At 57.4% G+C, this 15,922-nt stretch overlaps 1 protein-coding gene across 3 annotated transcripts; it reads right to left on the bottom strand.

Annotated features, from left to right (window-relative positions):
• Window positions 1-2,826: 2,826 nt before the first annotated feature.
• On the bottom strand, window positions 2,827-14,530 carry ARHGEF37 (Rho guanine nucleotide exchange factor 37). Of its 3 annotated transcripts, none has more exons than XM_026858255.1 (13): window positions 14,396-14,530; window positions 13,821-14,044; window positions 13,287-13,410; window positions 12,724-12,871; window positions 11,632-11,827; window positions 10,929-11,063; window positions 10,269-10,373; window positions 8,092-8,202; window positions 6,522-6,851; window positions 5,459-5,587; window positions 4,892-5,090; window positions 4,283-4,455; window positions 2,827-3,897 (listed from the first exon to the last, which is right to left on the bottom strand). In XM_026858255.1, exons 2-13 carry the CDS (start codon window positions 14,028-14,030, stop codon window positions 3,688-3,690), a joined length of 2,070 nt encoding a protein of 689 aa, XP_026714056.1. In that variant the 5' UTR covers window positions 14,031-14,044; window positions 14,396-14,530; the 3' UTR covers window positions 2,827-3,687. The 3 variants fall into 3 exon arrangements, with proteins under 3 accessions (XP_026714056.1, XP_026714055.1, XP_026714058.1); XM_026858254.1 differs by having other exon boundaries at window positions 10,929-11,059; window positions 11,628-11,827; window positions 14,396-14,529; XM_026858257.1 differs by having other exon boundaries at window positions 4,892-5,087; window positions 10,929-11,059; window positions 11,628-11,827; window positions 14,396-14,529.
• Between the last annotated feature and the right edge of the window lie 1,392 nt (window positions 14,531-15,922).

Here is a 15,922-nt window from a genome sequence, read left to right as displayed (position 1 = left end):
CTGCTATCGCAGTGCCAAGCCACGGCACAGTGGCGCCCAGCCAGGGCGATGCCTAACCTTCACCTGACCTCCCGGCGAGGAGCCGTCCCTGCCCAGCTGTGCCCCCATGCCGGCGGCGACAAGCATGTTCTACCAGGCCAGCCAGAGCATTCCTCCTGGGAGAACCTGTCCTTGGCAGGCTATTTAAAGGCACACTTGTGCCCTTTATTCCCCCTCGTGTTTAGGCTGAAGAGCCCTGTACCCTCCAGTGGCTCTGAGGGGGCACTTGCAGGCTGCGGGCAGCAGCAGGTGCAATGAGTTTGGGTGAAATCATGGGAGAAGTGAGGGATGTCAGCACCGCGTGTCCTGCAGCCCAGTACTAGCCCATGTCCTGAGGACAGACCATGTGGGGAAGGTCCCACAGCCATCGAGGGTGGCGACAGGACTGGTGGGTACTGCAGAGCCCAGCTCACTTCTTTGGGTCCAAAGACCGAAGGAGCCACGCGAGCTAATTTCCCTCTTCCTAGCAAGGAAGTCCACAGTGTGCTTCAGCTGACACCAGGACCTTGGGGTAGGCAGGGCACCAGTGCCACCACCACTGGGCAGAGTGCTGGTGCTGGCTGGCTCAGCTCACCAAGGAGCCTCTTGGTGCCTTGGCTGCACCCAGCTCGGAGCACAATCATGTTACCTGGCAGGGAACAGGCGGCCAGTGCCCGACACAAGCAGCGTGTCCCCAGTGTGCTGCCACCTCCTGCAGAACACTGACATGTGACATGCTCATGTACATCTGGTGGAATGTGCACGGGATGTTTCCATCTTGCCTTTCATGCCAGCCAGCCCTGGCAAGTGCTAGTAGATGGACATTTGATGGGTAGAGCAGGGACCTAGGAGAAGCAGCAGGATCTAGGACACCTCGCAACAGCCTGTGTTCCCCACGCCAGCTGCAAGCAGGGCAACAAGCTCCTTCTGGCCAGCACTGACGTGCAGGCAGCACCAGTGGTGGCTGGAAGGAGGGAAAGGGGAGCACATGAAATCCAGAGTCCTGATGAGTGGGACAGAGAAAGCCCAACCGGTTTTATAAGCTACCTATCAAGTCCTGTCCACCCCAGGTCTCCTTCCAGCAGGCAGATCAGGTCACAGGCAGCAGGAGTTTCTTGCTCTCCTTGTCCTGCTGTCACCTTTCACCCTCTGAAGGGTCCCGGGCACCCATGGGCTGTGGAGCAGGACCTGCCTGAGCTGCTGACTCCTGCCATTGCCTGTGCTGGTGCAGGGCTGATTGCATCTGCACCCCACTGAGCTGGCAGGAAGGCGACCTGGGAAGCAAATATGACCTGATGTGATTTGATTAGCAACGGAAAAATCTGGAAGAGCCATCAGCACCGAGCTGGAGGTGTAAACCCTGACGTTGTAGGGCTGGGACTGGGCAGCCAAGCCTCAGAAAAGGAGCCCCTGCGCATCAGACCTCGTGCCCCCAGCCTGCCACTTCCCTGGCTGAGGAGCACATCGGCCCTTCCCCAGGCTGGGAGCATCCCCAGGCAATGTCCCCAGCTCTGGTGATGCCATCCCCACCCAGGTTTAGCTGGGTGAGCGTTTGCCCAGGACTTTCAATGGCACCTGGGTGGAGGTAGCAAGCCCCCATCCTCCCCGCAGATAAAAGCACCAGGACCCTGCAGGTATGGAGGAGGGTGAGCCCCACAAAGCAGCTCTGCCCCAAACCAGGCATCTGGACCCACATGTAGGGCACACAGTGAAAGCAGAGCACCATCTGGGGCCTGCCTCACCTGCCTGGCACCCACCCCATCCCTCCCCACATAGCGCAAGCTTGGGTGAGGACATGCCACCTCTGCCCACCCACCCAGCCTACTGCCACAGCTGCAGGGCAGCACTGCGGGAACCTGGCCCAGCCACTGTGCCGCCAAAGCACGTCCCGTTGGGAGCCCGTGGGCGGCCGAGCGTGCTGCCCCCCTGCCAGGCAGGGCACTGGAGCCGACGTGCCAGCGCTCGCCAGCCGGGCCATCGCGCCTTTGATGTGGGAAGCAGCAGGTGCCCAGGGCAGCCGGGACGACGCCAGGCTGCTGCACCAGCGGGTGCCTCCGTGCTCCACTGCCCGTGGTGGGCGAGGGGTGGGCAGAGTGGCTGAGCTCTCCCGCAGAGGTAGCGCAGTGCCAGTCCCTGAGGGCTGCAGCCGGGAGCTCCTGAATTCCCCTCTGACAGCATGTCACTGCTGCCATGGGCACAGCTCCCTGCCCTGAGCCCCACCAACATCAGAGCAAGCCATGGGGAAACCAAGGCACAGAGCTGTGATGCCTTGGGCAGCAGTGGGAGGGAGCACGGTCTCATCCTCAGACTAAGCCTTAGGTCAGGGACAAACCGACACAGGTTGGTTCTCCCAAAAACCTCTTCCATGGGGCCTGTGCTTCTAGAGAGCATCTGTGTGTCAAATCGCTGGAAACTGGCATGGGTCAGCAAGGGGGACAGGGAGTCCTGAGAGCCCCGGGAGCTGTGCTCCTCATCCCCTTCCCTGAGCAGCGCTGGCGGGGAGAGAAACACTGCACAACTTTTCTCCAGCCACTGCCCTGGCCCGGCTGTGCTCACACAGCCACCATCAGCTGTCCTGCCTCAGGCTGCCTTCACACTGGCCAAGGACGTGCACTCAGTGACAGCAGCAAAACCCCTCCTTGGCCTGCCAGCATCCCAAAACCAGTGCTCAGTGCCCTTGACTAGGCACAGTGGGAAGCAGGCTGGGCAGTGCTGCCACCACACTGGGCTGCCATAGGCACTGCGCAGCCCCACAGCATGGCTCCATGCATGGGGTCGAGCTCATCTGCACAGAGTGGGCAGAGAAAGAGTGTAATATAGTATAATGTCGGCATCACAGTCACACGAAATAGCATCGGTGGTGGACAGAGCACTTCTTGTCACCAGAACTCAAAGCGCCTCTCAAATGGGTCAGTAGCATCAGCCCCACTGTGCTGTGGGGGGAAACTGAGGCCAGGAGTGGTGCTCGGTGGCCAGGAGGGCTGGGGAGGACCCCAGCCACAGTGCTCAGCCTGGCACCTCCCATCACTGACGGGGTGACTGGGTGCATTGTGGTGCCCTTTAGCAGGACATGAAGGCTGCGCTGCCGAAGGGACCACAACGGCACATCAGGGTGGGCACCCAGGCAGGCGTGACACCCTGGTGCAGAGTGGGGAGTCATGTCTCCAGGGCTGCTCCGCCTCTGTCTCTGCCCTCAAACCAACAAGTCCCCTGAGAGCCCCTTCCCAAGAGCAGCAGACGCTCCATGCCAGGCTGAAGACCCCCTCTGCAGCATTGCAGCCTTTGCAGCTTAGTCCTGATCTAACTGGGGACAACGCTGTCTCACCAACCCTAGGGAAACTTTTGTCATCGACATGGATTTCAGCAAATCCCAGGAAAACTGCAGCCACCTGCCCTCACTCCCTCATGTTCCTTTCCTTTGTGCAAACACGTATGGGACACGGCACCCTCATGCCTACCCATCAAAATGTGCCTCACAGTTGCCACCCCTTGCACCCACATACTCTCGGCCATATTCTGCCAGCAGCCTCCCACTGCCTTCCCGGCCCAGGGCCACCATGGCTGCCCCCCTCCAGCATCTCCCATGCTGAGTACTCAGGTGCCAAGTGGATGGCTCTCATCCGATGAACCCAATGAACCCTGTGCCCCTGGGTGCCAGGCTGGCTATGCTTACACAGGCAAGCTCCAGCCCGTGGGCTCCTGCACAGGGACAGTCACCAGGTAGCTGGAGGGCACATAGCCCCTCTGGCCGTTCACATCCACCAGGCTCCACTCCTTGCTCCCCTTCTTGTCGTGTGGCTCCAGCACTACCACAGGCTGCCCTGCCTGGAGGCTCACCTCCTGCGGACTCCTGGCTGCAAAGGAGAAGCCGGCGACCACCTGTGAAAGTCAGGAGGAGGGAGAAAGCCCTTGCTGGACATGAGAGTCAAAGGGAGAAAGGACATATATGGCAGGACAGGACCTAGAGGGGACACAGAGGTTGTTTCCAAGAAGGCAGAGCAGTACTGCCATTGATGGAGGGACACTGGGGACCCTACCAAGGACTTGCTCTGTCCACCCCATGTCCCAGCAAGGCAGACATCAGCCTCGTGGGGCACAGAGCCAGGGCTCTGATGCTCCCCTGCTAGGCACGTGGCTGCACATGTATGACCACATGTGTGCTGGAAAAGCAGGTCCTTCCCACCCACACGCTGCACACACAGTGACTAACGTGGAGCTGGTGGGGTTGCTAGGAATGGCCACAGGGGGTGTCCCTCACTCTCACCTGGAAAGCTGGGGTGAAGGTGGCCACCTGGGGCCTGGGAGCTTCAGGTGACGCATATGAATGTCTCCTCCTCTCTGTGCTGCTCTCCAGGGTTGGCATCTGCATCCCAGGCTGCTGGCTTTGTACCGGGCAATAGGGCTGGAGTTTTCCAGCAGGCACAAACCCTCGGGGACCTGGAGGACACGCACATACACAGGTCATGGGGCCCCACTGCCCGGCACATGTAGGACTGGTTGGAGGAGAGAGGAATGATAGCTTGGCTGTTGCCTGTCATGGCACAGCAGCCCTGTTCAAACTAGTCCATCACTAGGGGATATCCAGCAGCAACCCCCCCTGAAAAGGGCTTTCAAGACGTTTCTGTGTGAACAGTTCTCCTTTCCCAGCCATGATGAGCCACGAGTGCTCCCTCATGGAGAAACCTGAACTTTACAGCTAATGGCTACGGGTGCAGCTGGCAATGCAGAGGTGGGTTTGGGCTGAGCAAACCCTGGAAGGGAGGACCCGGTAGGCAATGGCCTGCTGTTTCATCCAAGATGAGGAAGTGGTTCAGTTTTGGTTTCTGATTCTGGTGCTGAGTCGGGGAGAGGCCGCCCATAGCACTCACAGTACCTCCAGCATCCACCAGCCATCTGCTCGTATTTCCCTTAGTGTCCACACTTTGCAGCAGAGCTACAATCTGTCCCCTTTGCAAGGTCAGGTCCAAGTCTTTGCTGCCACTGATGTTGCTTGTCACTTGGTAAAGTTTGTCTGGGCCGTGCTTGCTCACAAGGGAAAGAACCTTCCGCTCCTCAGCGGGGTTCAGAGGCTGCTGGAGAGCAAGAGACACAAGAGCACTTGATGAGACACGCAAGAGATAGAGGCCCTCCATGTACGTGTGCCCTCCTTTCTGCAGGATCACATCCCAGTGACAGGTTAGAGAAGAAACTCCTTCATGCTATCTGCTCTACCTCCTGGTTTGGAGATGAGTGTCCAGAACCAGAAGAGCTGAGACTGTTTCATCCCTGGTTATTCCCAGCCAGCTGCTGCTAGAGGCTTGGGGGAAATACTGTGGCTGTGGCAATGTCCTGTGGTACCTTCTGAGCCATCCTCCCCCCCCAAGGAGATGTGCTGCACTGGGAAGCCACATTCCTACCTCTTCATCCAGGTGCCCTGAGACACCCCCTTCTCAGCTCCTACCTGTGTCACAGGGCTTGGTGTGACTGTCTCAAATGTCTGGCAGAAGGTACGGAGCTGAGCACCAGACTGCTGCAGGGTGTCTTCCACCATCTTCCAGAAACTAGGCAGAGGCATGCGGCCATGGGGCATCTGTGAAGACAGACCCAGAGATCAGAGCGAGCCCTGGAGAGGGGAAGAGCTGTGGGTAGGGTCAAAAGAAAAGGAGCAGGAAGAAAAGAGGCGAGAAAGAAAAAGAACAGACCTTGTCACTAGAGACACACCTTGCATCTAGGATGTGGTTCCCTTTGGCAGGGGGAGCTGCTGCTCTCTGGCTTTGAGCCACTGCTAGGGGCAGGGCAGTCACACGTGGGGCTCTTGGGCTGTACCCAGCCCACCGCAGCAGTCCCTGGGTCCTGCTGTCCTGCCCCAAGCCCACAGTCCATCCCACCTGACTAAAAAGGGACACAGGTGGATGTAGCTCCAAGGTAGATGTCTGCAGCATAAGCATCCCAGACCAATCAAGGGGAATCCACCCTCATGAGTAGTGCCTGAGAGGATATCTCCATGTAGCTGCATCTTGTTCTCACCTTGGTCATGTGTCAGGCCAGGGCCATGCTCTGCGCCAGGGCTCTGGACTGACCTGACCCACCACGTTTGCAAATGTCAGGCTCAGAGCGAGCTGTGCAGTGAGGAGTCCTGAGAGATATCCCTGGAGGTTCAAGGGATGATCGTTCCTCAGGCCAGGAGTTGTCCTTCTCCCCCTTGCCTTCCCAGCACAAAGCTCTCAGGAGCTCAGAGTTAACACTGATCTCTCACACAGCACATCAATAAGTTACCAGTGGTGTCCTCAAAGAGCAAGCAGGACAGTTCCTGGCAGTGAAGGTACAATTTTCCTTCCTCCAGTCAAAAGGGAGGAGATCCCTTACATACGCTAGACAGGGAGCTGTGTGTCTGCAAGGGCAGGCTTGGACTACAGTAAACCTTCAGTGCCCGGCCATTCAAGTGATGTCCCAAGCCTGAAGAAGGCAGGTCTGGCTCAGCATGTGTGCTGGTTTGGGCATACATGCCAAGGGTTCACTCTCACCTGCTCTAACTCCTTTTCTGCCTGGTGCAGGATCTGGGCAGCCAAGTCCCGCTGCAGGGTGCTGAGGGAGCACACTATCTGCCCCAGGAGCTGCAGAGCCGCCTGGTTGAACCGTGGGAGCTCGGCCACGAGCAAGGCATTGATGGCAAGGTAGGTGTTCATGGCTGCCTCCTCATCGTATGTCACGCTGCCCATCTCACTCTTGCGTTCCTGGATCTCCTCATAGTCCAGCAGCTTGTCCAGTCGCTTCTTGACCAGCTGCTGTGGCCCCACCAGCATGTCTGAGAGGCTGCAGAGGGGCTGGCAGACCAGCCTGTCCAGCCGTTGTTTCTGTGGGGTGAGAGAACCCAAGTCTCCACATGAACCCTCCCAGACAGGCCCAGCTATCTGCATGGGGCACTGTCTTACACAGAAGAGGCTCAGGGATGCATTGAAGGGCTTGTATGGAGTGGGGAGCATCTGGGGCATCCTTCCTTGAAGGCACACAGGTTGCCAGCCAAAGCAAACCCTTGGTAGACAGCAGTCATGCATGCCACAATTCAAAACTTGTGCTCCACGAAAATGATGGGGTAGGGCCCTCACACGCAAGGTCCCATGGGCCAAGGTGGGTGCTGCAGTGAGTGTCCCATGCAGGTCATAGCATCCTGGTTTGATGGAGGCCCTCAGCCCAGGGTCTGTGTGATTATCCCATGTAGCTACCCTCCCTCCCTGTGCTGGTACTCCCTGGGGATGCTGGCATCCAGGGGTGGGGTTCAGGCTGCCCTGCCACACTCTTCATTTCTCAGAAAACCTCCCTGACTGCATTCATGGTGGCAACCACTGGCCAAGAGGGAGTCCTGGAGAACCAAGTAGGGGTGGTGGAAGGAGACAGACGGGGGACTCTTGGGCTCCCAAAGGCAAATACGGATGCCCACAAGGCGCGGCTAGGTTGGGCTGAGGTTTGGTGGCAAACACCATGTATGAGTCAAACATTACACCTGGTTTCCCACCATCCTGTGCTCAGCTGCAGCCCTACCTGCATGGCTGGCCATGAACATGTCAGGGCCCTGAAGGCACAAAAAGTCTTTAATGGCCCAGACCAGCCTCACATGGGGCCATCACCCGCACCCCTGCTCACAGCCCATTTAAGGGCCTTCAGCTGCTACTTAAGCATTGCTGTGGATGAGCTGGTTTCTGCCTCTGTCTCCTGGGTGGATGTTGAACTTCTGCTGTAGGTAGCTCAGCTCCTGGATAAGTCTGTCAGATGGACCCTGCAGTTTGCCTCCAGCCCTAGATTAGAGTTGTGCTGTAGCCATGTGTCTGGCTCTGTCTCCTTTTGTTTCCTGGTTGGACCCTAGAGCTGGTTCTTCACTTTGTGTGTCTGGGATTGCTGATGGCCCCTGTTACCTGCCCCTTCATGCTGAGGCCCCAGGGGACTGTGCCTGTTGGTGAGGATACTGCCTGCTTTGGGGTTCCCCTTGGCTCTTGGCTGCCCTGCCCTGGAGCCAGCCCCTGCTGAATCCTGGCAGAAGGTGTGAGAGCAGTGCTTGGCTGCAACACTGAAGGAGGTATACAAGGAAGAAGCACTCACAAACTCTGGGAAAACAGTGCAATGGAGGTATTCTGCAAAGCGGCGGTACTGCTGGGCAGGTCCCTCATTGATCTGCAGCTCACACTTGTGTGGGGTGGGCAACAGGAATGCCTGGAAGGGAGAAAGCCATCAGACTTGACCTGCAGAAGCTGTCCAACCCTAGCTAACCCATCTGTAACCTATCCCTGTGTTCCTAAAGTCATGCCAATGTCCCAGCCTGAGTGCTCTGCGCTAGCAGCCCGGGGGGGCTGGTGCTCTTGTCTGCAAGCTAGAGAGCTCACTTAGGTGTTCACAAACCTTTCCCCTTGAGCAGAGGTCATGTGCTGGCTTGAAAAAGCACTCCTACTCCAGCAAGGTGGCCAAGGCTGCCCCAGCTTGATGTTGCCTGGTGCTTTGATGCTTGGGTTTGCTGCTCCAGGATCTCCATGGAGTTTTTTGTATTTGTGTACAAAATCTTCCCCCTGCCTCTGCATGGAGAGGAAGACTGGTGGGAAAGGAAAGCAGCTAGGGATGGTTTGGGTAGAGACCTTCCTCTGCTTTGAGAGACTGCTCTAATGTTAATTCTGTGGGCAGCAGCCTCCTTCCTGCCTAGAGGCAGATTTTGACCTACCACCTCTAGACCCTGAGAAGGGACCACTGAGCTCCTAGAGTCCCAGCCTGCTGCTGGTGCCAAGGGAAGCCCAGCCTGCTCCTCCTGGGCTTCACTGCCCCTTGGAGCACAGTTTCTGTTTGATTCTCATCAACCATGGCTGCAATGGGCCTCTCGGAGTGCCCTGATCTTGGTCCTTAATCCTGTCTTTTTGCCTGTGGTCATGTTTAGGAGACCCTTGCTTTGTAGTCCTCCTTGCCGTGGGAGGGACTGGAGTCAGAAGCATAAAACGCGAAAGGGACTGACCCTGATCGAGGTCAGTGTTAGGTTAATGGTTGGACTAGATCTTCAAGGTCTTTTCTGTGATTCTATGACCCTCTGAGCAGAAGGCAGCAGCTCTGAGACCTGTGTGCTCTTCCTCAACCCTACAGGGGCTCTTATACAAGCAGTGGTGGCTATGATGATCTTGTATGCACCAAGATTTGCCTCTCCTTGTGGTGGGGGCACCGGTACAGACAGATGCACAGGAGGGAACTTCCAGCCAGCACAAAGAGAGGCCAGGCTGCCTCTGCCCTATGAGAACATGTCTTCATCAGCTCATCAGGATGCCTTTGAGAAACTTTCAAAGAGGGAGAGACAGGGCATGCATGCAGCCCCACCTTCCCCCACCACCACCTTCCCTGAAACTGCATCCAAGCCCCAACATGACTCCTAACCACAGCTTATTATGTAGGCTGTCCAGCCTATCTGCAGACACTTGCTGTCCTGGCTGAAGCCAAGAAGTTGGCTTGCAGAGATGCAGCTCACCAAGGGGCAGCACCAGGCAGGTCCCCAGGAGCACTCGATGTCTCAAGGAATGGTCATACCCTGTCCTCCTAGCTAATGCCACATCTCAATGTCATACAGATTGCAATCCTCATGTTTTCTATTCTAATCCTATGTTACCCACTCTTTGCGTTACAGAGGGTCTTTCTGTCCCCTTTTCCTGCTTTCCAATCCTGTATGGGGAGCCCTTGTCAATATTTTCATGATGAGGTCTTTCCAGCCTTGAATTGCTGCTTTCTGAACCCTCTGCCATTTCCTGAGGCTTTCCTGATAACATAGTGTCTGGAGATTTCAAGTTCTGCCATTGCTCATACTTTAATTTCCCTTAGATGCCCCAAGGAATTTTCACGAGAAAAACACTGCAGCTACTCAGCCAGGTCATCTCAGAAGGGAAGTTTGTTGTCTTCCTGATTTGGGAACACTTCTGCTTTACGTCTGTTTACGCAAAAATTCCCAACACCACTTAGCCTTCTTAGCTATTTAATGCCTTGAAATAATGATCATTTCAAGGACTGATTACTCTCAAATGTCACTCAGCTCAGATTGTGTCAATGAAGCCTTGACTTTAAGCTCGGCTGGACCCAAGCAACCCTTGAGTGTTGTGCAAAGCCCCTGGCACAGTATCCTCAGCTGAGAGATGCAAGTCACTGAACATCTCCAAGTGACACTGGTTTCCACAGGGCTTGAAAGTATTTTGCAACCCCAAGAAACAGAAACTGAGGCCTGCATCAGCCCAACCCCCTGCAAGTTATCAAGGTTTTACCTCCAAGTGGCCCAGGTAGGATGCCAGGTTCTCCTTCAGCACAGCCACGCTGGATACCACACACTGGAACTTCTCTTCCAAGTCATCGTACTCCCTGTCCTCTGTCTGCAAGGCAAGGGGCAGCTTATCCCAAGCACGGGCAGGCCAGCAATTCCTCAGGCAGGGCTGATGCCCCTCGCTGGGTGCCAACAAAAAAAGCAGCCAGCCACCTGCCTGAAGCTCACAGTGCTGGGGACAGGCAGGGGAGACCCTGAGAGGCCCCACGAATCTGAAAAAGAGCAAGATCTAGGGTGCCTGGGATGCATGCAGAAACAAGAATTTCAGGGTGGTTGTGGTGATGGGAACACCTGGGTGACTTTCCTTTTGCTGGGGTGCCTGAGGATCCTGTGGGTCCTCTGGGGCCCTGCAGCACTCTGAGGCAGGGACCAAGGTGTGTACCTGCATCCCTCCTACCCTTCTGGGACTGGGGACCAGGATCCACCTTTAGGCTGCTCGAAAATGGGACTGTATTCATGTGACAGCATGGGCCACCACTGGGTGTCAGCATTGGCCACGCCACCTCAGCTCTGCTCTCCCCGTCCCGCTGGAGGGGTGTCTCGGGAGGCAGCAGAAAGCCCCAGGAACGACTCAAGGAGAGGCAGTGGGGTGCAGGCTGCCCACCTTGGGCACGATGCCGGCCTCGTGCATGAAGAGCCGGCTCAGCCGCGTGGTCTTCTTGGCGATGGAGTGTGTGTTGAGGCGTGCAAAGCGGTCCCGCAGTGTCAGGTGCTCGGCCTTGTTGTATTTGGTTGCTGCCTCGAGTCGGGGCACACAAGGTGGGAAGAAAAAAAGATCAGAAGAGGAAACTTCAGGGCAGCATCATCAGCAGCCTGAGTGGGCAATGCGAGTAAGCAGCACCAGCTCCAGAGCTGACAAGTCACGATCAATAGGATAAGCACAATCCACATCAAAGAAGGGCAGCCCCAGGGTATTATGTATATGGTACTATGAAAACTAAAAAGAAGAGTAAGCTCCCATTTGTGGGGAGCCTTATTTCTCCTATCCCAAGGGCAGAACTGTTCCTCCCTATTCCCCGGCTCCAGGAATGCAGACAGACTGGTTTTGTGCTCAGCCCCCTCTTGCCACCCTGCTCCTGCAGCCTTCAGGTCTTGCCCAGCGTGGCATTTGCAGGACCAGAGCAGTGCCAGGAGCTGCCTGCATGAGTCTGTGGCTCCACCAGGCAGGATGGGCAGAGGGCAGGACAGCTTTGAACTGATTTAAGTGGGAATTAGTGCAACACCAAAAGGAGACAGCTGGGGTTGGGCTGGGGCTTCCCAGACGCCGTGCCCCTTGCCTGCACCGTGCCCCCTGCCCGCTCACCTACTTCTCTGCGCCGTTTGTACTCGTTGATGTTGGCGTTGACCTGGGACATGGCACGGACGGCTGCCTGCAGGGCCGGGTAGGCGCTGGCACTGGTGGGGGTGTTCTCCAGGATCTTCCCCAGCAGCAGCGGGTATTTGGTGACCCTCTGCACTGGCATCACCAGGAAGAAGCTGAGGTCTGACGCACCTGTATGAGGCCTGGTGGAGAGCAGAATCACTCAAGGTCGGTGTGGAGGGCTGCCCTCCTGCCCTGCCACTCCTCCCAGCTTCTCTGCGAGCATTTTGGGGAGAAAGCAGCACCTCTGTAGCTGCAGGGGAGCTTTGCTGCCATGGACCCACAGGGAAGCTGTGCCCAGCAGCTGCCGGGGGGTTACTGGCTGTGAACCCCTACTCCCTGCCAGCTGCAGGGCCCCCCCCCCCGGGAGTGCTGGCAGGGGGACGGTATCCCTGCCAGCCACGAAGGCAGTGCCAGCCCCGGGAGGGCACCCTGCCTCCCTGAACAGTGCTGCCCTTGTCTAGCTAGGAGGCACGGGATCAGCGCTTGCTCCGGGGGCAACAGGGAGGGAGGGTGAGGGCAAAGTGCAGGCAGACTGCAGGCAGGACTCCCCTGCACACAAGGCATTGCTCATTTGGGAGTCACATCACCTGTACCCTGAAACAGAGCAGCAAATCCCAGTAGCTCGTCTGCTGCCACTCCTGCTTCTTCTGGCCCCGACAACGTTTATGAACCCCCCAGTAGTTCGGGAGGGGTTTGGCAGGTCCCCCAGGACCAGCCTATCTCTCTGGTCAAGCTGGAAAATAAATATGTGCCCTCCCTGGGCACAGCCTCAGGCTGTGGAGCAGGCAGGAGCTGCGGGTGCCACCCCATCCCTTGTTTTGGGGTCCACCATAAAATATCACCAAACCTGTAGTGCCCCTTTGGCAAGTGACCCCAAGGATGCAGGACAGGCTGCCATGGACTACACCAGGCAATGCCACAAAGATGATGGCCGTGATATTACACTCAGCCTGGTGGCTTGTCCAGAGAGGACAAGGGCAAGACCAGTAGGTAAAACGAGCAGAGGGAGGTGGTGGCCTCAGCAGCAGGTACCTACACTGTCGCATTCAGGGTCTCCAAGATCTCCTCCTGCAGCCTGGGGTCCTTACGGTAGCTCTCCACCAGCAGAAGGGCATGCTCATAGCTGGCACAGTAGATCTTGTAGACGGTCTCCATCTCCTCCTTGAACTCCTGGAAGACGGTGCCTGGGGAAGGAGAGTGAGGCTGGAAAGGGTGGTCCTTTCCTATGGCTTCAGAGAAAGGCAGAGGTTTCTCCCCAGCCTGCTGGAAGGGTGAAGCCAGCAGAGCACTGCCAGCCAAACGTGCTGGGGCAGTGCTCTGCACTCGGGGCACCTCTGCTAAGCTGGGCCTGATGCTGCCCACCCCTTCACTTTCTGCAGGTTGGACGGGTCTGCCTTGCCCCTGTGGGGTGAGCATGGGTGGCTGCCTGTGGATGGTGGTGTGCAGGCAGCAACACTTCCCGGAGCCAAGGGAGGGGCAGGAGGTGTCAGGAAGAGTGGGCTGGGGGCTGAAACCGGGCACAGTGCCAGGTAGTGGCACTGCCAGCACCAGCAAAGGCATGGGTGGGTGCGGGTCAGCTCTTGGCACTGCACCACTTACTGATGCAGAGCAGCTGCTCGTGCTCCTGAGTAGCCGTGGCCTCAAGACACTTCAGAAACCGTATAGAGACGTGGAGGATGTCGTCAGTGTTGGAGAAGAGTCCCTCCAGGTCAAGATCAGGCAGCTGAAGGGAACAAAGATGCCCCAGGGTAAGCCAAATATATCAGAGGTGGACTGTGTGTTCTGAAGGAATTTGCCCTCCCAAGCACCTGCATCCTTCCAGCTGCCCCACATGATAGCTGAGGAGCTGGAGCAATGCTCTGTTTCAGAAGGCACTGGGGATGCTGAGACCTGGCTGTGCTCCCGAGTGGGGCAATGAGGCCCTTCCATGTTACAGATGCAGGGTTAAAGCCATAGGATGGCTATATGGGGTCAGACCCAGTGTCCACCCAACCCAAGACCTTGGCTGATTGGGGGGAGCCCAGGAAGGTGGAAGGTGAACACATGATGACCTCCTTGCAGTGATCCCACAGCTCTCAACAGATTCACCCTGCAGTCCCCATCCCCTGGGCAGGGGGACATACCTCGACTCACCTGCTTCTTCTGGAGGTGTGCCCTGATGTCCGACACGCAGAGCTGGATGTTGTGGACATAGCTGGCCTCAGTGGTGATGAGCTCCTCCACAGCCAGCCGCTGGCTCAGCTCCATCTTGTTGCAGGGCATCACCTCCTCGTAGGTGGTCTCTTCAGTCTCAGCTGTGTCCTCAGCATCGGGCCTGTCCTCTGCCTCCGGGGCACTTGCCATCTCGGCAGGACACTCTGCAGGGCGTGGCAGGGTGTTAGGGACAGGCTATGGCAAGGGCAACTCTGGGCCCACTGCTTCAATGCCCAACCTTGCTCAGTGCCTGTGCTCCCTCCCCTGTGCTGTGGGCACCCCACAGCAAGTCCTTGGGGACACTCAAGCCATCTGCATTTACAAGTGAGATGTAGATGACACTGCAAAACCATAAAACCATAAAGCACTGCAAGCCAGGAGCCGGCTGGCAGACACCCACGTGTGGCAGGCAGGGACTTGCCACACACACGTGTCCAAACACCAGCGACAACGTGCAGGGCCAGGGTGGAGGCAAGGGGAGCTCCAACTGCAGAGAGGGCCCTGGCAGCACTTACCCAGCACTGGGACTGCACAGGGGCTGGTCCCTGAGGGCAGAGCAGGGTTTGCCACCTCCGCTTCTGCTCCTTGCTGCCAGGGCTAGCTGTTCCCTCCCTGCCTTGGCTGTTGGTGCCTGGCACATTGCCTCATGTTCAAGAGTCCTATTCAAAGTACAAAGAGTGTTTTTGCAGTGCTTGAACAAGAGACATTTCTGTGACAGGGAGAGCTGGTTTAAAAGTGACGGGGATGGGAGGAGAAGTGGGCAAAGCCACAGGCACCTCTGCCAGAGACACTTGCAGCTCCTGGTGTGTAATACCCATGCCCTGCCCAGCACAGCCCACTCCCCTCTCCCCTCTGCCTGCAGAGAGTATGAAACAATGGAGCCAATTCATGCCATTTGATTCTCAGGGAGCATTCTCTGCTCTAACTGAAACCGAAGAGGATGGAGCAGCTCCCAAAGCATCACAGATAGTGCTCGCTCTCAGGCAGAAGGCCTTGAGAAAGAGAATACACAGCACAGCCCACACCAGACCAGCACACAGCTCAGCCAGACCCAGATCCCAGCCAGGGGAGGGATGCTGCCAGGCCACCTGCCTGTGGAGGCGGAGGAGGAGGTGAAGAGTGAAGGGAGGGCAGAGGTGGCTTGGCAGGATAAAAGCAAGACAGCACAAGCAGCAGCACAGGGAGGGCGGCTCTTCTGCTGCCCTCTGCCACCCACCCAGCCAGTGCCAACCTCTGTGCTCAACCATCAGCAGGACTGCAACATGCCAGGTGCCCACTTCAGTGGCTGCAGCCCTGGGTGCCTGCAGTGGGAGCAGGGAGAGGGGCTGGCAGGGCAGCCCGAGCCTCTGCTGGGCAAGGATCCAGCTAACAAGTGATTGCAAACACCAGGTAGGGCGAACAGCCCCTCCTGGCATATGCCCGCTGCTGCACTGGAGGGGAGCAGGGCTTGGCACAGCAAGCAAATGCATGTGAGAAGGTATGGGACCTTCATCTGCCTTACAGGGGCATGTTACCCTGACAGCTGTCACCCCTGCCCTCTGCAGATTTGGCTGCTGCCCCTGCCTGTGGCATGGCATTGGCTGCTAGGGGAGCAGGAGACACTTTCCTGTGCCCCTCTGGGTGCCTCAGGGGTGTCCAGGCAGAAGGATGCCCATCAAGGACTGTGGGACAAGCCCAGCATCCTCTGCCTGGGGGTGACAGCAAAATCCTTGTTCAGAGGAAGGGCTGCAGTGGAGGCAGGTGGAAAGCCCTGATGAGACCCCCCCCTGAGCCCCGGAGAGATGCCCTGTAGCTCGGGGGTGTGCAGGCATTGGGGTGTCACTGGTCCCTGTGCCAGCATCTACCAGAGCATGCAGCTGCTCTGGGAGGTTGCCCTCAAGCTGGGGAAGCCTCTATCTCTCCCCACCCCAGCCTGAAACATCAGAGGAACACGGGAATTTTCCAAGACCAAACCCAAGCATTTCGGGGCAGCGCTGGACCAGGCGGAGGGAGTAGGGGCAGGTTGCATTCTCCAGCTCTCCTCCCGGGCAGCTGCCTGCCCT

The sequence above is a fragment of the Athene cunicularia genome (assembly GCF_003259725.1).
Source record: "Athene cunicularia isolate RWA chromosome 13 unlocalized genomic scaffold, athCun1 chr13_part1, whole genome shotgun sequence".
Lineage (NCBI taxonomy): Eukaryota > Metazoa > Chordata > Aves > Strigiformes > Strigidae > Athene > Athene cunicularia.
This window is presented reverse-complemented; position numbering and strand designations above follow the sequence as displayed.